The 24663-nt window shown below is 35.6% G+C and overlaps 1 protein-coding gene across 2 annotated transcripts; it reads right to left on the bottom strand.

The window, feature by feature from the left end:
- Positions 1-766: 766 nt before the first annotated feature.
- LOC6642230 lies at positions 767-23930 on the bottom strand. Of its 2 annotated transcripts, XM_047010709.1 has the most exons (5): positions 23280-23930; positions 11955-12027; positions 2534-2716; positions 2344-2453; positions 767-2273 (listed from the first exon to the last, which is right to left on the bottom strand). In XM_047010709.1, exons 3-5 carry the CDS (start codon positions 2714-2716, stop codon positions 1223-1225), a joined length of 1344 nt encoding a protein of 447 aa, XP_046866665.1. In that variant the 5' UTR covers positions 11955-12027; positions 23280-23930; the 3' UTR covers positions 767-1222. The 2 variants fall into 2 exon arrangements, with proteins under 2 accessions (XP_046866665.1, XP_002065372.2); XM_002065336.4 differs by lacking the exon at positions 11955-12027.
- Positions 23931-24663: the final 733 nt, after the last annotated feature.

Below are 24663 nucleotides of genomic sequence, written 5' to 3'. Positions count from 1 at the left end.
AGATAAAATTTTTCTCAGGATTCACCATTAATTAATTAATTTAATTGATAAGATAAAAGTGAAGATATAATAAATAAAATTTAAAGTTGTTACGATCGCGTGTTCTTTGAATTCATTTGAACATTCCGTTCCGAAGGTTAAAGTATTTTTTAAAGATTTTTTTCGATTTTTTTCCAAGACTTTAGTTTTCCATGTAATCAACAAAACTCTCCTTTATTGGTCTCTAATTTATAATCCACAAAATCTGCTGAATAGCCTACCTCAAGTTAATATAAAACTTGTGCCTCTCAATGGCCATTCGTGTCCGATGTGAAAAATTGAATAAAGTTGCTAAAGTTGGAGTTTCGATTATAAAAACGGATTGATGTAATATAAGTACATGTAATTTGTTTATCAAATTGTGCAAAAGGGTATACCAAATTCGTTACAATTCTAGTTGTAATTGACTGAGGGTTTTAAAACATCTCTTTTTTGCCATTACGAAAACTGATTGCGAAAAGAAAGCTTATTACGCATACGCCCCATAAATCATTTATAAGCTGCATTCCATTCTGGGAGATTTTTTTAAGTACCAAAAAAAAAAAAGAAGGAAAATGAGGAAATACATAATACAAATTGCTCGGTTGACCGCCGCATTAATTGTGGGCCTATTTATATTGGCTTTTTCCCGCTTCTGGGGTTTTAACTTGATTTTAATGCAATTATAAATGAGACAGAAGCCACCAGGGTAATCCTTTTAAAGAGGATGCATGAGGAAAACAATGTGTTTTTGCTTTTTTAATATGCTTTTCGGGTTATTATTAAAAAATATCTTTTTGGTTTCTACATGAATAATAATTATTAGGTATTATTTAATGATTTCTTAAGAACTTATTTGAAACTTTAGTTCCCTATAGACTCTTTTTCGTCTGCCTTTAAATGGTTAGATATGATAGTTTATTATTTGGGATTTACAGTGGTTACTGGATATAAAATGAGTGAAATTTAATTGACTTTTCCTTTTTGCAATTAGAGTAGACACTCTTAGCCAACTTCATCTCTTATTGATTAAAACTAAGTATTTACATTTCCCAAGGTTAAGAATTGTTAGCTTAAACTACAAATGCATCTTTGGTCCAAACGGTACTCGTTTTTTGGGGGATTCTCTTCCATTTTTTTTTGTTTTGTTTTCAAACTTAATCTAAAACATTTTGCTATGTACATTTCCTTGTGACTTCTTGCGCTACAGATAGACAAAGTGTCCCAGACCTTTGGCTGGATTATTATTGACAGCCTCCGCTGTGAGTTTTCCACTGGCATTGCCATTCACATCCAAAGTTGTAGATATTTCCGTTTCCGCAACGGGCAACAGTCGACTATAGACTCCCGATGGGGCATAACGAGCATTCATGTGTATATCCAGCAGTTTCTTATCCTTGCCCAGTGAGGAGAACGAATGGGAGGATGTGCGTATCTCCCGAATATTGTACACGGGACTGTATGCTCTGGCAGGGGAGATGGACACATTGACGCTGGGATTATTGACCATGTTGGCATTTGTGGTTACTGCTGTGGGCGTGGCTGTGCGCTGATAGAAATCTCGTCGTGTTATTGCACACTCGGTGGAATTATCTGATGAACCAGAACTGCTGGCACACTCATCATCCTCGGCGCTCTCACTGCTGCTGCAACTACGCAGATCTTCGGACAGGGACAAATCTGATTCCAGGGAGAGCTCAAGCAGGCTGGTCGAATCCTCAACAGTTTCACCTGGTGTCGCATGGTCAGCTTCATAGCTTTGATTGATAGCCTCATTGAGATTGGCCAACAATTGGCGACGTCTGGCATAGTTGGGTGTGCGACGTACTAGAAAGTGACAATTCTCTCCTCTCTTCATGCGCTCAGCCTGAGCGCGGAGAGGCAAATCGTCGGGATGCAATTTCCTTTGGCATTCTTGACCAGGGCAGACCTCGTAGAGTGAGAAATTCTCGACTGGTTCCAAAGAACTGTAGCATCCCAGCAGCAAATGCAGCAACTCATCGCAGTTGGTCTCCTCACTAATAACCAGAGACTTGTACTGGGAGCTGGGCTGCAGAGCTGAGGTGTGGACACGGATTAAGCCGCCGGGCTTTAGCTGCAGACAGAAACGTGATTCGCCTTTCGGATGACAGGCCTGCAATATGGCCGGACGTGTGTCCTCATCAAGCACTAAAATGGTCTTCACACCAGCACGACGTACGGCCACCTCCATGGAGAGATAGAAGAGACGTGGATCACGATGACGCATCTTGAGGCTGTCCAAAGAGAAAACACAAATATTAGATATCAAATGTTAATTTTCGAATTTCGCATCCATTAACTCACCGTCTCAGCAATTGGGCAATCACTTCTGTGCTAGTCGTATCCCATTGAATTCCCAAAGTTTTGTATTCAATGTCAATTTTCAAGCAATTCGTATAGACTTTGATGGTGGTCTGTAAAACGAAAAATAACACAAAAGAGGCCAAAAAGTTAGTTACATTTCAATCACTCAAATGTTGTCTTTATAACCCACCTGTGGCAACTGCTCATTGAGGCTGGAATAGCTGGATGCTCTCGAGGGAGTACGCTGCAAGTCTGTGGGTGGCTCTGGACTGCCGCACATGGAACTGGCGCAGGAGGAGGCTTGACTTGTGGACCGCAACGATACGGAATCGGAGCGATTGCGTAAGGGTGAGATTTGTACGTGTTTCAGCATCTGGAAAAAACAGAAAAGAAAATCATAGGTTAAAAATAGAAACAATAATCGATTCGATTCTCCTTTAGGACTTTTATAATTTCCTCATAATTCATGATCTACATTGAAACCTGATTAAGCGGCTCTCATCCATAACCCAAGCACTCACATCACACTTGTATTCAAAGCCTTTGCTCATTAATGTTCATTCAACTTTTCATCATCGATTCCTGGAAGAATTTTGCAACTGTAAATGAAGTTGCCACATCCGCAGCTCCAATAAGCGGCACGAACATGTGGGAAGAGCATTTAAAAGAAGAACAAAAAAAAAATGATGGAAAAAAAAACACGAATTTCCTCTGTTCTGTTACTTGATAAATGCTGCCACTTTTCGCCAGCCCCGACGAGGGTGCATTGAAGCATGCAAATGGAGGATTGGAGGGATGGAATAGAGTGGGCTCTTGAGTCAGAAGATGGGGGGGAAACGAGAGAGAGAGCTAAGGGCTTTCGGTGATGTATTGAAATTAATAAAAGGGCTTGGGGCAATGGGCTCGCTCGCGTTGACAATGAGCCATGAAAACATGAAATGAGGCAGAGAAGGGCAGGCAGAGGATGAGGCAGACTGACTCCGATGCTGCTCACCTACGTCACTATGGAAAATTGTCTGACATTTGATTGAATGCTCGCCGAATCTCAGACCCTAACCAGCCAGGCATTGAAAGATGTCGAGGCGTGCCGCATTGTAAAGCGTTTGTAAGCGGAAGTTGTTCGATGGTCCCGGCTCAACATCCGGTTGAAGAGGCCACTGCCAATGCAGCGGAATCTCCCTCGTCCCCCCATGCCACACCCTCTCTCAGTTTTGGGTCTTTGTGTGCGGGCATCCATTCTGGGCTCCTGCTGCTGTTAATTACTAGCTCTGAGCATATGGCAAATATTTCTCTTTCGCTCAATTATTTGCATTAATATGGAAACCCGGCAACATTAATTAAAATGCTCAAACTAAAAGAAACACAAAAAAAAAAAAGAGTAGAACTAAAAAAAATGATTGCGCGACTTTCACACGATTAATTAGAACTCAGTATGGTGCCCTAGTCGAATATGAGTTGAGAAGGAGGAGCAGCAGGAGGAGGAGGAGGAGTAGCTCACAGCAGAAGATGGGCTTCTCCTTCTACTCTAGCAGCAAGTGAACCATAACGAACCAGCATAAATTTCAACAAGCACTGGAGCAATGCAAACGATACGAGCAACCCATTCCCCTGCACTCCCCTCCACTCCCCTCCACTCACGGGGGACTTTTGTGAATTGTGACTGCAGATTGAGAGAGAGAGGGTTAATACAAAAGAAGGAGGCAATGGGGAATTGATAGCGTCTGTTGCTCCCGCAATTAGCGGCTAATGTTGCAAAGCTTCACGCAAAGTTGTCGCGGGTCAGTGGCAACTGAACTCTTGCCACTCCTTCAAAATGATAATAGAAATTATGTGAATTATTGAGAACGTTCCGATAACGATTATCTTAATGTTAGGACTTGCAATATTCCAGGGTTCTCTTCCAACAAAATATAAATTTAAACTAATTGAATTCAGTTAGGCTTATTGCTTGAAACTTGAGAAATTTTTAATGCCAAGACGACCCGAATTGAAATGCAAATCAAATAAATTAATTTCTAACACGAGAAGACACAAAAAAAAAGTGACGAAAAAAAAGCACTCCCACGCACAAAAGCATTCCGGACGAAAGGAAGAGAATGAGAGAGAGAGGGAGGGGGGCAAAAAAGGAAATCAACAAAATATCGTTAAAAGAAAATTGAATTAGAAAAATCGCATAAAATTTGAGGAGAAACATTTATGGAGTGAGAAAAAATGAGGATGAGGTAAAAGTGGAAAACCATTTTCCGCAGTGAATTGTAAAGAAAAGTGCCATATTAATATATCACTTGTGATTGTGGTATTGAACTTTACCGCTTGTGATATCTATTTTGTGTAGTCTGGCTAAGATAGTGCTAGAACTTTTCCAATTATTCCATCAATATGGGCAATCCTAAGGTCAGAGGTCAATTGCAACTGCTGCAAAAGTCGCATAAATTCCAGAAGGCCATAGTACAACTCACTGAGTGACTGATACTAAAGGACGACAACGACAACGACGACGAGGACGAGCACAACAAGGAGAACGACAAAGATGGCATTACACAAGTTGCAAACAGCAGGACAATGAGACACAGCAACAACATCTAAGCAAAAAGAGCAATAAAATCCAACTCAGACTCAGACTTAGCCTTCGAGTTGGCCAAGACGACTGTTAGATGTCCTCATGGAGAAGTTGTGTGGAATGTTTTAATTTTAAGTTTCTTTTTTTCTCCATCCCTCCCTCCCTCTCACATGGTCACATTGCCACAGACTTTGAGTTTGACTTTGACTTTGTTTTATATATATTATTTCGTATTTTCTTTCCTTTTTGCATTGCACGCACCGTTGAGATTTATCAGGCTCGAAGCGAGTGATAAAAATCGACTGGCCTGACATTGGTCCTTGAACCTTTCAACGGAGAACAAAACTTTGTATTTTTTATCAATAAGCAAACATCCTTTATCATTTTCACACATTGCCAAAGAAAAGCCAAAGGCATTACGGATGAGTATTGATTGAATTAAGCAAGGAAACTCCAAAAAATGAAAAATGCCAAAATACTTTCAAGGCCAGCAGACCAGAAAAAAGGCCAAAACGAATCCTTTACAAAACATACATAACAAGTGGCTGCTTAAGCCTTTGTGAAAAAAAGACTCTTTAAAAAAAAAGAAAAAGACAAAGTAACAAAACAAAAAAAAAAGACAAAAAGGAGACGCGACTTAACACTTTTTCCCTTTAAGGTTAAGGTCGTCTTTGTGACAAGCTGGCTTCACTGATAAGATTTTACTGTCATGTTTCTGTGGTCTTTATTAATCATAGACTGCGTCGAGCTCCAGGCTCCAAGCGTTTGCCCAATTGTGGCCATCATTGTCACCAAAGCAAATGCGTTGCGGTTGGCAAAGAGGATGATTACGATGATGATGATGATGATGATGATGATGATGATGATGATTCTCTTGTTGGCAAAATGAAAAATCACAAAGCAGAAATTCTGAAACATGGGACCCAAATGGAATGAGCATCGGGAAACATAATTTGTTTAGTAGACATTGCTCAAACGAGTCACGGAATGTGACTAGAATGAAACAGAAGAAGTCATGACTAAATTTATGGATACAAAAACCATACTAAAAATTATACGAATATTTTTTGAACAAACTTTTGTGCTAATCAAACTTGAGATTGAAAATATTTTCAATTACATTTCAAACTAAATAAGACTAAGTTTCTTCCTACCATGACTTTCATTAGTTTGTTTTTCCAATAGATGAAATAAAATTAATGTATTTTTTTTGCTGTTCAGCTCATGCAAATTGCCTTTAAGCTTTAATAAAATAAAATCAGAAACAAAAATATATATGAATCAAATTAAATATGCATGTGATGCCGCATCAACTGGGAAAAAAAATTGCACTAAAAAAATTGAGAGCAACAACAACAAAAAAATGCATCTTCTCAATCTGTGACCATTTCCGTTAGTCAATATTAAATATGAAAACATTTTTATAAACATTATTTATTTACGAACAAAATAAACTGGATTTAAAATAAAAAAAAAATCGCGACTCTTCATCTGGCCTGTCAAATATTTGCCAGCTGCCATCTGGTCCCAAATGTGAAGGAAATCCGCCGCAATAATAAAAAAAACCAAAAAAGGGTAAAAGTCAATTATTTAACGCATTATTTAATTGTGCTCCAAAATGTTTAATTGGGAATTAAAACAAAAAGAAAAAAAAAACAGAAACCCATTTAATGGAGTGCATAGTTTTAATAATTCACTGAAGGTCTTCATTGGCCGTTGGTATTTTCATGACACTTGGAGCATTGTTCTAGCAATTTTATAATAGAAAAAATATTTCATTTCGTTTCGCTTTGATTTGATTTGATTTCTTGCCGCAATAATCAACGAAGCATTGCAAAAGCTTTTCGCCGTTTTCCTTTTTTGTTTTTTTGCGACTTTTAATTCATCTTGAATATTTTCTCATTTAGTCTTTCGTTCTTTGCGTAGTCTTCGTTGAGTGATTTTTGATGTTTTGCTTTACGGTTAATTTATGCTTCATAATCTCGATCCCTCCGCCTCTGTCTGAGCCAACCCGTAGGCCAAATGAATGTACTAACAACGAGTAAAACATTTGTTTAAGGGTAAGCCCTATAAATAATGGGGCGTTTCTTTTGTCCACCAACTTTGTGGCATGAATTAAGTTTGTTTTCAACTTTAGCCACACATTTTGTGTTCTAAGTTCTAATTAACAATTTCATAACCCTTACTTTTAAATAGATAAAATAAATTACAGGGTATTTCAAAGCCTACCTAGACTTCAAAAGTCTAAGGTTTAAGATGTTCTATTTATAAAAATATATAAACAAAAAAAGAAAAGAAAAAAGTTTACTTTAATTTAACGAGATGTAAAGAAAAACCGCCAAGTAAAACGGTTTTCATAAAATGCAAAAATCATTGCAAATTAACTTTTTATTTACAGTTATAGTATACAATTTATGTTTCACCCGTTACCACAATATATTGGACAGCCATAAAATATACTACTTACTTTATAAACTTTTGAAAATAATTCAAAAACCAAAATGTCCACCCGCTGGGTAAAATGAAACAAAACAACAACAAATGGCTCTTAAAAGAAAATAGTTTTGAAAAAGTTAATGCAAAAACCGCAGTCCAACAGAAACAAAAAAAAAACGAGTTACAAACTCAGTCTCAGTAACATTTATAATGCAATGGTTAAGCTGGTCTATTTATTTATTTATCTTTGGCGGTAATTTTTTCCCCATTTTTTTCTCTCTTTACCATGTTGCCGGTTTTTGTAAGCCGCTTAGTCTGCCAATTTTGTTTTTTTTTCCCCCTCCTCTTTTGGTAAGCAATTAAAGTAAAAGAGTTGGGGCAGAAAAATGCAAATAGCAGTTAGTGTTAACTTTTTGTCAGTAAATTATTTGAGCTGTACACTTGTAGAAAATGCTTAAATATGTAGGTATATATGTTTCTTTTTTTCTGTTTTTGAAGAGATTCTCCTTTTAGGTTTTGGGTCTTTTGATTCTTTCTTTCTTGCGTTCTGCAAACCCCGCATTAACTGCTTTTTAATTGGCGGCTGCTGCCTTGAAGGTAAATTACGAAAAAAAAGCGTGTAGTTGTCGGGGTTTTTCCTTTATTTTTCACATTTTTTTTCCATTCTAGATGCCTTGGTGGTGTTCATGTTCTTTGTTTTATTTAAAATGAAAAGCGTTATGCATTGTTTAATGTGAAAAGAAAACTACGTTGCTCATTAAAAGAGGGTGTTGGTAGTTGGTTGCTTAGCACCAAGAGTCTTTTGGTTAAAAATAGCACTTAAAAGCTGCCAGCGAAAGGGCAAACCAAGCATTAAGTAAACCACAAAAAAAATATAACGCCTGAAGCAACAGAACAGCATAGATAACATGAAGAGAGGGAGTGAGTGAGAGTGTAAGCGAGAGGGAATATAGTTTTTCAGGTTTTCCACTCTTTTGGATTAAACAATTTGTATTTTAGCAAAGCTTTTGAAGTATTTTTAACAGTCATTATGCAAAACAAGTTCAGGAGATTAACATGGAAATGTGTTTTGTGGAAATTCCCATTACGCATACGCCGCATGTGTTATATAAAATAATTCTCCCGCCCAAAATGGCGGTAATCGAAACTAGAGGGGAGGCAAAAGGGCACAGGTGTTGTCACAGTGTCAAAATTGCATAAGTGACACAAGCCAGTAAATGTGGCCAGAGTGAGAGAGAGTGGAAAAGAGCAAGGGATTGTGTCACAAATAATTTGCAATTATTTAGAGCATGCTTTTAGGCTTTCGCTAGGGACCACACACACACACGCACACACAGACACACCCTTAGCTTCTTCTCCCATTTCAAGCTTATGTCAATTCACAGCGCGTTTGTTTAAAATTTGTGGTCAAACTGAAATGGCAATGACATTTCATTTGTTGGTTTTTGCCACCTAATCATTTGCATTCTTTTGCGGGCATTCAATTACAATTGCAATTTATTTTCACTTAAATTTTCCAAAAATAGGATATGATCCACGTTGATTCTGAAAACTGCATATGCATGCGGTTTTTTCTATATTTATTTTAGTTAACAGAAATTTGACCAGAAAATTACATAGTTATTGTTATAGCTTTGCTTGCAATTTACCTCGTTTTTTTTTGGCTTGTAACTGGATTTGCCATTTTCATTTCCATTGTTTTAGGTACCCAAAAACTACTTCATTAACTGCCAAGGCAAGTTATCATCCTTTCCTAAATCATTTTAAATTAAACCGACAGTCTCTGTCAGGCAAATACAATGCACGACTACACGCCAAGCCCTTGGGCAAGAGAGAGAGACAGAGAATGAGAGTGAGGAGCTGAACAAATACGCCCCATTTTTGCCAGAATTCATAAATTGCGCATTTTAAAAGTGTCGTAAATTTTGCGTAGGTGCACGAGCCAACTATGAAATTGAATCGAATGCAGTAGACTCTCTCTCTCTATCTCTCTCTCACACACATACTCTCCCACACGCACACACACACTCCAATTTGCCATTGCATACTTTAGAGCGCAAAGTTTTTGGCGGAGCTCGTAAATTTAACACCAAGTTTGGTATAGCTCCTGCCTCTCTGCGTGTAGGGAGTTTTTTTTTTCGGGCATGGCAAAGATTTAGAGCTTTGTTAATAATTGCATATGATTTTTGGGTGAAATTTAAACTGCATCTGTGTGCGTGCTTGGGTGTGTGTGTGTGTACCAAAAATATTATGTACAAAATGTAGCTAAACGTGCAACTAGTAAGAAAATTTGAGGTAATTTTGAAAATATGTTTAACTTTACAAAGTTTCATTTTAACCGAAACTAAAATATGTTTTCAAATATCAACAAAGTACTCTTTACTACATAGTTAATATACACACAATGTTCTTGGTAGGTTTACAACTGTTAAAACAATTTAATATTGTTGGCTTAGCTCTTTGGCAATAAATTAAAGTTTTCATTTTTTATGTGAAATCAAATTTATTAGATTTCCCATTTAATCAAATTGCACTTGATTCGTTTTGTGCGTGTCTTTAAATAATTTAATTAAATATTGCTTACTGGTCATACTTTATTTACATATATCTAACTGTACAAATAAATGTATGAATATATTTTTCCCATATATTCATTCTAATTGAATTTCCTATTTGCTTTTTATGCACATGGCGCTATTAATGTTTACATTTCCTGTAACGCACCCAAAAAAAAAAAAAACGAAAACCGAATTAATGGCCGTTTCCACTTCCATTTTTCCCCTCTTCGATTTAGGTCCCCATTCCCCTTTTATGCCAACGAGGTGTGGCCATTAGAGGAAAACTTATTAAGAAACTACTTTCAGGCCACATGTGACCTCTGTCTTGTTTTCTCTTTTCACCTCTCTCTCTCTCTCTCTATCACTCTCGTTAACATTGATTTCCCCCCATTCTGTAAAAAAAGGAAAATTCTCTCACTCTTCTTCCCCTATACCCTAAAATAGGAAGAATAAAAAGACAAGTTTCAAAAAGGGAATGGAAAAAAATTTGATGTGGGCTGTTGTACCTTCTAACTTGTTGTTGTATTGGGCGTGGAGTGTGGGCGTGGTTTTGCGTATGTAATGTGAGTGATTTGCCCCAAACCATCGAAAATTGATATTACGTGAGAAGAGTCGCATCAATTTGTAGGGATTTTCACTTTGACAAAATCAGCAAAATATATCGCCTGAAGCGATAAGCAAATTGTTGCATGAATCGAAGTTTCAAAAGGAGGATTTGGTTGAAGTTGAAGTGTTCAATTAGCTCAATGTTGATTGTGTTGTAATACTCTGGCTATGTGCGTGGAATGTGTAAGTACATATTACTTAGTTAGTAACTGAATGTATTTCTTCATGCCATCTAGACGCAATTTAAATGCTTAAGCATTTACAACATATATTTACTATATAAGCATACGGGTGAGTTTTTCCATTCGAGTTGGCTTTTCCCTCTCTGTGGCCCCTCTGGCGTCTACCGGATGCCGAATGCATGGCGAACCAGTTTGTGACATGCAAAAAACACCTTATGTTGTGAAGTATAAATCATATCTAAAAGAATTTATGCAGTCAGGCAAATTCCTTAACCGCAAACATGTTTTCAACGGAAGTGACTAGAAACTCTCTCTCTTTCCATCCATCTATCTATCTATCTCTTGAATATGTCTCCTTCGTTCTGTTACTCCAGCATATAATGAGTGTATTTGTATGGGAAGTGATTTCTTCCAATTTGACTTCCTGTTTTCAGTTTGAGCCGCGCCAAGGATGCACTTAATAATCATCGGTGTCTTGTCGGCAGACACTCAATGGCAATATCAATGACTCACTATCTGCTCTAATTGAGGATTGTTGTTTTTGTTGTTGTTGTATGGCCTGTGCGTAAGTGTATCTCAAAGATACTTTAAACGCTCTTTGTCGAGTCTAGCTTAGAGACGATTTCCGTTTGATGTAGACAGATTATAAGCCACAAGCAACCAATTTATAAATTTAATTTCTTAAAGCTATTTGAAATGTATCTAAAATTATGCCTACTTTTCTCTTACCTTTCCTTTATTGTTTTTTCTTTCTACACTCGCTTTCAACCTTTGTCCTTTGCTCTTTGGTTTCTATTTGCTGTCAAATTATTTGCTCTGGAATTTTAGACTATTAAAAACGAGGACAAAATGTTCAAGCGCCTTTGCATTACGCAAAATATTCTGCTTCTCTTTTTCTCCTTTTCTCTTTTTTCTACTTCTTTTGATTTTTTTTTTTCCGACAGAAGCGCGAACAAAACCAACAAAGACCCCCAAAATAAAAAAAAAATTTTAAAAAAAAGAAGGAGAAGAGAGAAAAAACCTCAACTGAAAAGGTAAACAAAAGCCGCCAAAGGAACTGAAGGCATGTGGCTGAACGAAGGTTAGAAGGGACACCAAACGCGGTCGAAGTAGGGTCGAGGGGCCCGGGAAGGAGAATAAGAACAAGAACAAGGCAAACCAGTCCGCGTCCAGCTATTAATTTTTATTTGTCTTGTCATTTAAAGCATTCCAAGTCACATTCACATTGCCGCTGCCTGTTGCTAAGCTGAAGCCCGAGTCTCAAATTACCTTATAAATAGTTTTTGCCGGATCACAAAAGTCGCTAAAGACTACACGATGATAATGCAGCAAGCAAGCTTACCTGTAATAACAATGAGAAAGAATGTGTTAGAGAGAGAAAGAAAGAGATTTAAATATTGTTAATTGTTACTCTATAGATACAAATAATTAAGATACAGATACTTAAGGCTTCCTTCCGTTTAATGCAAAATTAAAGATATGCAAATTTTAAATACTTTGAATCACAATAGAAATTATTTTGTTTGTAATTAGCCAATTTATGGGTTAACTACCTAAGATCTAACTACTAACTAGTATATTGATAGGTTTAATATATATTTGCCTAAGCTTTCAACTTAAGCTAGCTCAAAGTTTTTAAATAGACATTTATGGTTTACATTTTTAACTAAAATAATTTCTTTAAAAAAAATTGTAGTTTTTATATGATGATTAAGAAATTAAACCAATTTGCCATTGTTAAATATTTAAAGACAAGCTATAAAAGTATATGATGAAAATTATTAAAAACAAGTAGTTATCTTTTTCAAAATTTCTGTCTTCGCTTTTTCAACAGATTTTTGAGATATGATGGCAATCAATAACCTGCTTCAGCAAGGCAATCGACATTTGCTTATGAAAAGTGCAACTGTTTCCAGTTTCCCATGCCCACGACAGACACGCGACAGCTGGCACTGCCAATGTCTCAAAAACATCGCGCATTAATATGAGTGAAAAGCATATGAGAAAATCTGCCAAAAACAAAAAAACAACATATAAATGAGAAAACTGAAGGAGACAAAACAATCTGAGCACCGCAACGCACATGCATATGCTATTCCATGAGATATATACACTTGATACACACAGGCAGCTGACTTGCAGTCCTTTGCCCATATCCATCCATAGATAGGCAAGCCCATAGATAGGCAAAGACTGTGGGAATTTCGCTATGAGAAAGTCAAAGGCAGCTGCTGCCGATCAACCGAACTGAGTATCTCACTGGAACTGCAGCTCTTCACATGCTGCGATTTCTGGTAGCAGGTAGCTGCAGCATCATCATCATCTTTGGAGGCAGCGGCGGACAAAATGTGCGTGCACGACATGTGGAAATGAAAATGGGAAATGTAATGCGATGATGTTTTCCCTATAAAACAAAAACTACGAGTTGAGTGAGGAGTAGGAGAGTAGAGGAGAGGAAAGACCTATTAAAAATCCAGATCAACTCCAAAAAGGAAATCATCGGCTGCATATGAAAATGTGGAGCAGATCCCAAAAACAAAAATTTGAATGCAAATACAATTTCCTGTTTAGAGAACGGAAATTCAAAGCTGATTTGTTTTTTCTCCATTTCCATTAGAGTTGAAAGGTCAGCTGGCTAACAAGATCTATTTAGATTTTCTTTGTCTCCACTGCTAACGCCCACAATTAAAAGATTCTCCATGGTTATTCTTTCGTAGGTGTGAAAAGAGGTGTGAGTCGTGGTCTTTCGGTCTGTTTTTGGTTTTTATCTTTCCAGGTAAAGAGGCTCTTCTTGTCAGCATATTGTGTGCCTAAGCATAAGATTGATGCACCAACCATGAACCACAACGATAAGACAACGTGGGCTGGTGCGGTGCACTAGAGTTAGTTTTTTAGTTTGAAATGTTAAGCCAACTTTAAAGAGGTCGAGTTTTTGTCTGAGTGCATTTTGGGCAAAGTTGTTGAATCAACTTCCATGTGAAAGTGCTCTAAAGCCTATTAGAACTCTTGGAAATTGAACAAAAACTTTGTCTGCGAAATGTGATATATTTCTCTTTTAATCAATTTTCCATTCACTTTTTTGTTTACTCATATTTAGCACTAATTCCTTTTGTATCAGAATTCTTTATTTATTTATCTAAAGATGACTTTTATTATACAGTGAAACCTCGATATAACGAATCTGAGGGGGATCGCAAAATTATTCGTTATATCTATTGATTCGCTATAGGTACTGAAATGTAAAACCTTAGTCCTTTCAAGGGACTTAACAAAAAATTCGTTATATTGGGTTTTTCGTTATAACGAAGTTCGTTATATCGAGGTTTCACTGTATCTAACTTCCTTTTTGGCCTTCTTTTTTATTGCAGCTAATTTGATGTCATTTTCATTTCATAACTTTTATTGCCCAAAATCATTTTTCTTCAATTTTCCCTTTCATTTGATTTGTTATTGATCATTCGTCAATTAAAGGCCAATCATAGCCAAGTGAATGCCTCAGGAGCTCACTTCCTGGCCAAGAATAGAAAAACAAGTGAACAAAAAAAGTGAGAAAAATTTACGAGCCCCTTAAAATTTGTTCATTTTGCTGGTGATTTGTCATCTCAACAATTGACTGGGAATGAGTGGACAAATTCTTTTGATACTTCACGTAGATGTTGCAACATCTTTTAGCAGGAAGTTGATTGTACTTAAATACGGCTTACATATCGTACACACTGATTGTTATATAACTTCTTCTTTTGGCCCAGCAAAAACGTTCCTTTTTTTTCAAGTATTTTAATGAGATCTGGCTTAAAATTCATGGGAAGTCTGGTCTAAATTACCCTAAAACTAAACTAGTTTTTAGTTAGTTTTTTTTCGCTTGCGGATGAAAATAAAGTACAAAATGGAATTATATAAAAATTGTCTCTTGCCAGCAACTCTTGGCTGAGTTTCTTATGTCAACTAAAAGATAAAGATTTATTTTGAGGGTTTTGTTGTTGTTTTATTTTTGCATTTTTAGTAACTTTTTGCCTCTTAGCCAGCTGGCCAAGCTTACAGTTACAAACTTAATTGTTTTTTGCCCAGCCAGCAACAAGTTATGAGTAGCAGCAGCATCTTAACAACAATTTTCTTCTCATTTTTTCCACTTTTTTTTAGCGAAATATTGCTGTGAGTAAGTACAGGAAGATGCAGAAAAGCAAAGAGAGAGAAAAGAAGAAAAAAAACAACTACAAACGACATCTCTTGGCTAGGTATTTGTCACGCTTTGACGTAGTTGCCCGACGGCCAAGTCCGTCAATGCAGCACGCGTCGCTTAGTCACTTCTATAGAGATGACAGATCTACTAGTAGACGATAAATAAATACTTTTACGAACAAATCATTTATCAATTCATAGAAAACACAATCTTTAAATAAAAAACTTTTATTGAGAAACAGTATCAATGCATTTAAGAAGTTCTCTATGCTCTACTTTGCTCATTTTGATAAAGTAATTGTACTACAATTGCTTAGAGAATAAGAACTACATTGTTGTAGCCTTATCTTTGTGGAGAAAAGTCAAACTTTCATTTTAATTACTTGACAACAAGAAAACTATATTGCAAAGGAACTGGATATCCGCCATACGTTTGATATATTTAAAGCATTCTGACCTTCTAAGCAATCTGGAATGCTGTTGCGATTAATTAGTCAGCCAAATGTGCATTAGTACTTAAAGATGGTGACCTATTAGTACTTAATACTTTAAGGTAATTAAAAGTATCGTGAATATTATGTGGATTTTAGGATTGACAACATATCAAGACAGTTTAACTACTACTTTATCCATATACAGAACTTCCCTGACTAGTTTGATTATAATTACTTTCAAAATTGTCCTAATTATATTTGCGGGGAAGTATTGCTGTATTTGTATGAGGAACTACTTTAACTACTACATTAAACCTATACAGAACTTTCCTATAGTTCCTGACGAGTTTGATTATAATTACTTTCAAAATTGTCCTGAATATTTCTATGAGGGGATTCCACTGATATAACTATTTGCCCTTATATCTTTGTAATATTTAAATATTCCATATTTTTCTAATCTAATAATTCTCAATGATCTTTTGCTTTGTCATCACGTGACCATCTCTATGAGGTTTTACAGCGTAGTTCAATGTTGTTGTCGGTCTTTGACTTTGCTGCGCTTTTCCGCGTTTGTCAACAAACTTTGTGGTTCCACTTGATATGTTGTTGCTTCCTAGGCGATTGTTGTTGTTGTTGTTGTTGCTGTTAGCTTGGGACATGTTGCTTAAGGTGCAATCACCTCAACGCAATTTTGTTGCCATTACTTTACAAACAAACGACAAATGGCCAAATGACTTTGCTGCTGCTGCTGATTTTGTTGTTGTGAGTTAGGAAGAAAAAAAGTTGCATCTTTCGCTTTTGGTATTTAGTGCAAAAATAGTTTCAGTCAGTGTATTAACTGTTAATGCGTTTTTAGTAGCAGCTGCTACTGATCATTGTAATACAAATTAAAACAAAGATATGGACAAAAACAAACGACAAAAAAAAATAGAGGAAATCTCGCTATGACACTCAATTAAACTCAATTGTTTCATTAATTAATCAATTATTCATTTTTTTCATATTGACCAACAATTGTTATGGGTTCTTTCAGCTGCTGGAATGATGGGCGTGCCACTTTATACAATTTTACATGCAATTGAAAAGCAAAAATATAAAAATAAAAGTCATAAATACACTATATGACATTTTTGTGCAAGGAAATTATAATATTTATGATAATATTTATAACATATACATTTTATAATATGAATAAAATGTTTGAAACAAATTACTAAACATAAATGTGTATAGTATTTACAAAAAATATGAAGCGTAATTCACTTTAATCTCCTAAAAGCTTCAACAGAATTTACACTTAATTACATTCAATTAAATTAAAATCCAATTATTTGTAGTTGATACTTAATTCCAAATTATTAAATGGCAAATTCGATTAAAAAGATTTCATTTTAAACAAATTTCGAAATGAAATTTATCTAAAGAGCATTTAATATTCTTTTTCAGTTATTAAATTCTCGTTAATTACATTCTCGTCGACTGGAAAGCTCTTCACTCTGTCACACACATGGTTAAAATTAATTAAATGCACTTCTTAAATTATGCGCACTCTGATTAAACAAAAAAACAAACGCATAAAAGTCTATATATAAAAAAACAAACGTTCTTTCATTTTAAATATAATAAATTTATTTTGTTTGGCTCCGCTTCAAAATGAAAATCCTGTCATATTTCATTGCTTTTGTCGCTTCATAAATTTAAAAAAAGAAGAAAAAAAAAACGGAGAACCAAAAACGAAAAATAACTAAAAAATCGCATAAAGCTTTCAGCTCTAGGCGGAAATTATAAATTCAGAGCAAACAACAACAACAAAATCTTTGGTCTATATTTTTTTGTTTGTTACACAATTTTGATTTGAGTTTTTCCAATGAAAAGGTAAGTATTGTTTTACTCTAGTTTTGAATTTATTCTCTTTGGCAAACTTTGTTTGTCAATAAATAATTTCAACACCTACAACAACCATTTAATGGGGTTTCGGTTGCAGCTCATTGCTCAGTATTGCAAGTTTGGAAACCAATTCTATACAAATTCCAGTGAATATTCTAAACAAAATGTTTTCGTTTTCCAAAAAACAAAAAAATGACGCAGTTTCCCCTTGTCTCACAAATTGCGATCAAGGCAAGGTCGTTTATTGTCTCGACTGACAACAAATTGCACATTTGTTCACATAAATCACAAAAGAAACGAAAAAAAAACGATCCCACATTTAAGTTTGTTTTTATTTTCTTCTAGTCATTCTCTCTCTAATGCTTTCAAAGTCACAACAGACATAAACTAATCATAAAATATGCTCAAGTCTTTCAAAATGCAAATGCATCTCCAACTCCCTAAATGGATACAAAAATATATCTTATACATATGTTTTCAGTAAATTCCAAGAAGGAACTCTTAATGAAGTTATGAGCCAGAGGAGGAGAGGGAGGGAAAGGGAGGGAGGGCCTTTAAGAATCGTCTGCCTGCACGTCTGCACATTCAATGGATATTCATATATCCAAGGGTAGCAATATTTATTTTTATAACCAGTCTTTTGTTTTTTTCAGAGCTCCTCCATAAAGACGAAGCCTTCCACTTAAACTACAGACGATTAATTTTTCCATTTTTTCCATTTTGCTGTTTTATTGAAGTGTCGATTAAGTTGTTTTAATATTAAGACTTTGTATCCACCACCAACATTCTCTTGCACTCCCCAAAACTGTATGTGATATATGAGTGAAATGAGAAATGATAAAAAAGCAAGAGGAAAACCGAGACAGAGAGAGAGAGAGAGAGAGAGACCCACAGACGATGTCCGATAAGAGGCCTTATGAAAATATATAGGTTTCTGTTCTTCAATGATTCACAATTGTGGGGGCCAGTGGATTGTGGCTCAGTTTCTGCAGCTAATTTTAATTGATATCCGCAGAGAAATTATAGCTCTTATCGTAGACTTTTTTTGCTGTCAATGAAAAACAAAGTCAAGGCAATAATAAATTCATTGCAAAATCTCATTAATTGCATAGTAGCAGATACAAGTACAGTTGGACTGGGAGACAGTTAGTAGTGCTTTTTATACCAAGAGTCCTTGCCACAAATCACTACCAAAAAAAAAAAAAAGAGGAGTACAAAAACTGTAAAGCCAAAGCGATTCCCACACAAATTTACCAACGCACAATTAAGTCGCCTGGGAGAAAGAGAAGTGGAGAGAGAGAGAGTACAATATTTGTATCCAACAGGAGCTTCCTGCCCCGAAAGCCCTGCCTCTCATTGCCACTCATATGAACTGCCAACGAAGACATCAAGTTGTCACTTGGCAGCCAGTGGCAACTGGCAAAGTAGTCAACTGGCTATGGCCGTAGCTCACAGAGCCAACAGTAACAGCTTTTAAGTTGGTTAATTTGTCAAAAGAGCTGCAAGAGACGAAGCACCAGAAGAAACTCAAGAGGAGGGACAAAAAATTGCAAAAGAAGAACTTAAAAAAAAAATGCAATTGTGCAAAGAGTTCTCCTTTTTTTACTGACCAATTTTTTTCCTTTAGGACCGAATGTCTGTGCCAAGTGTTTGCATTTTTGGTAGTCGTCAGAGAATGACTGACTGACTGACTGGGTGACTGACTGACTGAGTGAGTGAGTGAGTGAGTGAGTGATGTACTAAAATTAATCACGCTCAAATAGAGCTTCAAAGTGGGACTTTAAACTGTGTGGGCCCTTCCGGTCTTTAGACCAAAGGCAAACAGAGCAAACAACTGTACACGCATATCGATTACGGCCAAAAGGTACTACACATTTAACAGGGATGGGGTGGGGGGCAAGCAAAACAGGAATCCGGGGTAAGCTCAAGTAAAAGTTGCATTCAAAGTTAATGAAACCCAGTAATACCAACAACAACAACAAAAACAGAAAAGTAAGTCAATCAACCTTTAGCCAACATTCCCACAGTGCAATTCTAAATTCCTGTCTCAGGATAGGCCCCAGTCAGTCAGTCAGTCAGAGAGAAAGAGAGAGAGAGATCAACTCTTAGTGCCTTTTGCGGTTGCATTTTGCGGTTTCACATTAAGACAAAGAAGAAGACCAAAGATTAACCTGGGCGTGAGAATTTTGTCGCTTTTGTTGTTTGTTTTCAAAAATAAAATAAAAAACAGAGAAGAAGGCACGTGTTTTACCCACTGTAGAAAGTAAATCTGGTAAAAAAGATAACACTCCAGTTTTATGAGGCCTTTTAGACAACCAATATAAACTAAATGAAAGGTTAACAGAAGCTACTTAAACTGACCCTAATGGTTGCAACTGGAAAAACTGAGAGTGAGAGAAACTCTGAGACACTTTGACAAAAGAAAGTTACCAGATAAACTCTGATTAACCATAAAAGATACAACACACACACAGACAAAGAATCAAACTCAAATTCAGAGAAATAAAAAACAATCTACCTTTCATTTTTAAGATCGACTCTGTAAATTCTTCAACCATGAAAGATTAGCTATCTATACATAATGAGAGAGATATTAACCAAATGCTTAGTTATTACAAATTCAAAAGTTGTACAGAAATATTTCGCATTGAGATTTTCTCAGAATTCGTTTGCTCCGGCCTGAATGGCATACTTTTCAAATGACTAATACAAGTTTCTCTCACATCAAATATTCAATATCAAACCACTTAGCACAAATTCTACGAACCCACACTGTGGGTGAAAAACCGTAGGCAAACCAATTGCAAGTATCTATGCCAAAAACCAAAAAACCAGTTGCTATACAAATCTATCTATTATTGTTTTATGGCACATCATTTAACGTATTATTTCACAGTTAACGGCTAACAGTTTTTTGTTTTCCACCTACTTTGCTTTTTTTTTTGTTTTTGTTAATTAATTGTTAACAAAACGTTGTGTCAACAGCATAAGGGCAAAAAAACAACCAAGAGCAACTGTCTCCTCGCGGCAGCGCCAACTTTCAATTTTTGCTGAAGCATCAAAATCAAAACAAGCGTAACGAAAGAGGCGACTTGAGGATACCCTGGACCACACTTATTAATAGGAAATGTGCACCACAAGTATGTGGCGCCACCTAGAAATTAAGCTGGCATGGTAACTCGTATCGACTCTAATTAACCTTATTTTATTTTTCTCTATATCTTGCTTAATTCTTATCCAATTCTTAAGAAATTTGGTAAAATGATAGAGACTAACTATGGAAAAATGTATCCCAAATATAAATAAAATAGCTCAAAAAGTTACAAATTAGTATGAAGAAGACACCAAACTCTTCGAAGAAAGTACTTCCATGATAAAACAAAAATCAAACACTTTTAAAAACCTTAAATTATAAATGCTTACCAACACGTTTTGGTCTAGTCCTTGTAAACATTTACTTAGTCTCAATATACTCTTTAATTCCCGTGATCACAGGGTATAGCAGAGTATATATTGCAAGTATCAGTAACCAACCACATACGTATTTAAAATATTATTTTATTTTTTTGCTGCCGATGTTTTTATTTGTTTATTAAATTTAGCATTTTTGCAAAAGGCGCTGACTAAGCATCAGTTTTTAGCTGTAATTTAGCCAAGTTAGCGTGAAACAGGCATAAAGACAAAAGCAAAGTTGAAGAAAAAACCCAATTTTTTGTGTGTATTCAATTGAATACGGAATACTTTTGAATTTTAGAGCTTGGCTCATTGAATTGCAAATCAATTCGCAAATGTGCTGTATTTCAGTTATGACACGAGTAAACGACAGTAACAATTGCCTACAAATGTCCGGGTCCATATAAATTCGTTGACAATTTTCGTCTCACAAATGCAAATCGGTTTGCAATTGTCTCTGTTCAATTTGATGTGCGGGTGCGGCTGAGTCTTTGATACATACAAAAGGTAAATGGAAAGTTCAAAGCTTTCAAATGTAATCCAATATAATGGGTACCACCTAAAAGGTATATGGAACTTTTTATTCCTAGTAAAATTTATGCTAGATCATATTAGATTCTTAGAAGATTCGAGTCTTTTAATCATATATCATTCTACACATCAAAATCTCTGAGAATTTCTCATATTAACAACAACAACAACAGCAAAAAAAAATCATACTCATTTCTCATTATTCATTCAGTCAGTCAGAACTTCTCGACCGACTAATTAACGTAAATTTGTTTTTTATTATTATTATACATACCTACAAAGTTCCGTGGAAAAATATAAGAAACAGGCAAAAAGACAAAAGAATTTTTGTCAGTAATTTGTCATGTGGTAACACATTAGACTTGCCAAACAAACAAAGCCCAAAAGGAAAACGTCTACTAATATTTAAATTCGTCAAGTTTTATAAATTTAATTTCATCATTTTGTCTATTGATATTGATTATTGAATTGAATTTCCTGTTCTCTCTGTGTGAGAGACATTTTCTTTCATTGGAAATATTCCATGCTAAAGATTCCGCTCACGTTTTAAGGGAAAGACAATTGAATAGACAATATACCATAGACAACTTTTGTATGTCTTCTCTGTGTGTGTGTTTGTGTGTGTGTGTCTGTTGCTGCAATTTGGCTAATTAAAAATCAGGAAATGCATTCGAACAAAGCCCTACTGGAGATCTTTAACCTGTATATCCTTCTACCTGCTCGTGTGTCAAGTGCGGTTTGTTTTCATTTAGCGCCCCCGAAAAGTGAAACAGGTACAAGTAGTATTTAGTCTTAGATATTGTACAGAAACGTGATCGTTTGAGATTTCTATATAGATGGAAGGGATCTACGCCTCATTTGATTTGGCAAGCACGTACACTTTACTACGAGTGTTTTAAATGGGAAGTAGTTTAGCGGAATCTATTGATTAATGATCAAAAGTAAACCAAGGGTAGGATATCCATTTTGTGGTTGGTCTAGGTTATGGTCATTTATCTTATGCTGGAAATCTCAACAAAACTGACTTGCTTATAACTCTATTCGTATTAAATTTCTGGAAGCCAAACTGACAATTGAGATGTCTTACCAAAATGATCTAAGATAAGCACGACCAACAGAAGTTATGGTCAGCCCAAAACAAATAATTTTAAAAGGTTAAAACTTATCAATTTTCCCAAGAAGACATCTACTACAAATTATACAAAACTTAAGTTGATGTTTTATAAAAATCACATAAACGGCTTAATTTAAACATTATATTATAAACCTTTCTTCCAAAATGGCGTGTGAACCTTTCGTATATGTTATATAGATTTTTCTATCTATATTGTCTTTAAACAAAAGATTGTAATATTAATATAACGAGCTGTGAGATATCAATCCACCATTCAAAAACTCTTTTCATGACAATTTGTATGGATTTTATAAAAAAAAAAAACGAAATTAATACCATTTATTAACATTTGACTAATTAAGTGAGCAAGTTACAAAAAGCAAATTAACATAAATGAATGGGAAGGTCGGACGTTGTGTGAGACCTCCCAAGAAAAGACATACATAAATTTGCATAAATATGCTAAAAATGTACAACCAATATATAGATATGTATTATATATATACATATTTACAAAGTCATACATATGTCAGAGAGCCGACAATGATATAAGCACAAATTGGTAACATGATAGAAAAATTTGCATCATAATGTTACCAAGACTTTGAAGAGGGGAAACGGAAATGAGTTGTCTCCCTCTCTCTGAGATCAGTTAGAGCAGTTAGAAAACCCGTTGCAAAACCCTTTTGCAAGTTCAATCAACTCAAAACTCATAATTATTTTCATGCAAGAGCAAAATGATTCAGAAAGTTTATAATCTTGTTTGCTTAATTGGAAAAAGCAAATTGGGTGAAAATTCTAGACTTTCGCCAAAAAAAATAAACACGCAGCGAAACGAAAAACTCGACAAGTAAGTTTTCGATTGATTAAAATCAAAAGACTTTCACATAGAAGAGTGAAAAATTGAACTGGATTAATTAGAAAACACGAGAAAAAAAATAAAACATACACAATACAAAACTGGGTTAAGTTTGAAAAAAGTCTTAAGCTTACCTTTAAAGCGGTTATAGGTTTTTGTTGTTGCTGTTGATTTTAAATCCAAATGTTTGTGTAATCCCAAAGAATTTTTATAGGCTGACTTTGATGGATTGCCGGTGAGTATATGTATATATAATATGAAGAAGAGAATTTACACAAACAACGATATAAACACGGAGACACACTCTTAGGGCAAATGAGACAAGACAAGGCCGTCTTCAAGTTGTTGTGGTTTTGTTTTATTTTTTTACGTTATGTTATAGCCCTTTTTTGCTTTCAGTATTAAGTTATCAAGCTTCACTTCACTTTAGTAGCCCTCCCTGACATTTTTATGCGTAGCCATAGTCAAAGGTGCGTACGTGCGAAGAGAACCAACCAACCAGATGCGCTCTGCCGGCGTTGACACAGGAAACAGGTGCAGCGGCAAGTCTCTTCTTTAGTGTTTTGATTTTTCTTTTTATTAATAGATTACTTGTTCTAAATAAAAATCATTCTTTCGTTAGATAACACATAGAATCACACATAGCATTGCAACATACACTTTTAGTTTTTTTTCGTTTGTTGATAAGACTGGATACCGTTAGTGGATTAAATGCCTTTGAAGCGACAAAACGAACAACCGTGACAACGTACCGCTCTGAACAATGTTTGCAGACAAACTAAAATCCGCAGCGAGGGCTAACCAGTCTCAGTATAGGCTAATGTTGAGATACTCTCTTGACTCAGTATGGGCTAATGTTGAGATACTCGAAAGCAACATGCAAGCAGAACCAGTGAGAGAGCGATAGCAGATCGAGAGGTTTGTGTTAGCAACATGTTGCTAAGCAATGACGTAGGTGTCGCTCTCTCTCTCGCTCTCTGGAGTTTGTGTGGGTTTTTGAAGTTGACAATGTCATTGCAGATACATTTTGTATCCGTGGGATTTGTTTGTTTGTTGGTCTCTTGACGAACTAGTTCTTTTGTGCCCAGAGAGTGTTAAGCATTGCGTGGAAAAACTGGTTTCCAATTAGATTTGACCGGCAGGCAGAGCCATGTGGGTTTTTGAAAAAGGTTGCGCATGAAAATGAGTGTTTTTGAGGATGGGTTAAGCCAGAGATATTTTACTTAACAAAGCGAGAGAGAGAGAGAGAGGGAGAGAAAGAGCGCCACCGGATGGGCTTGTGTACGTTTTCAACATTTAGTCTATTCTAAAAGATTTTCCATATCTTTAGTTAGAGTGTCACTAATATTTTACTTAGGCTAGGGAAAACTTCATCAATTTTCCAAACACATATTACAATTCTATAACTTCCTACTTAGAATTTACCTAACCAAAAATGTTTTATTATGAGCACGTTTCTTGCCATTTATGGCCTAAAGACTCGTTATGGTAAAAACAATAAAGACAACTCTATAGGCT

Source organism: Drosophila willistoni, assembly GCF_018902025.1.
Source record: "Drosophila willistoni isolate 14030-0811.24 chromosome 2R unlocalized genomic scaffold, UCI_dwil_1.1 Seg167, whole genome shotgun sequence".
Classification (NCBI taxonomy): Eukaryota; Metazoa; Arthropoda; class Insecta; order Diptera; family Drosophilidae; genus Drosophila; species Drosophila willistoni.
The sequence above is the reverse complement of the archived record's forward strand: the minus strand, read 5'-3'. Positions and strand labels throughout refer to the sequence as shown.

Coding starts and splice junctions, on each gene's coding strand:
- LOC6642230 (XM_047010709.1), bottom strand. CDS start 2,716: ATGCTGAAACACGTACAAATCTCACCCTTACGCAATCGCTCCGATTCC. Junction 2,454..2,533: donor TCAATGAGCAGTTGCCACAG/GTGGGTTATAAA, acceptor TTCGTTTTACAG/ACCACCATCAAAGTCTATAC. Junction 2,274..2,343: donor ATTGCCCAATTGCTGAGACG/GTGAGTTAATGG, acceptor CTCTTTGGACAG/CCTCAAGATGCGTCATCGTG.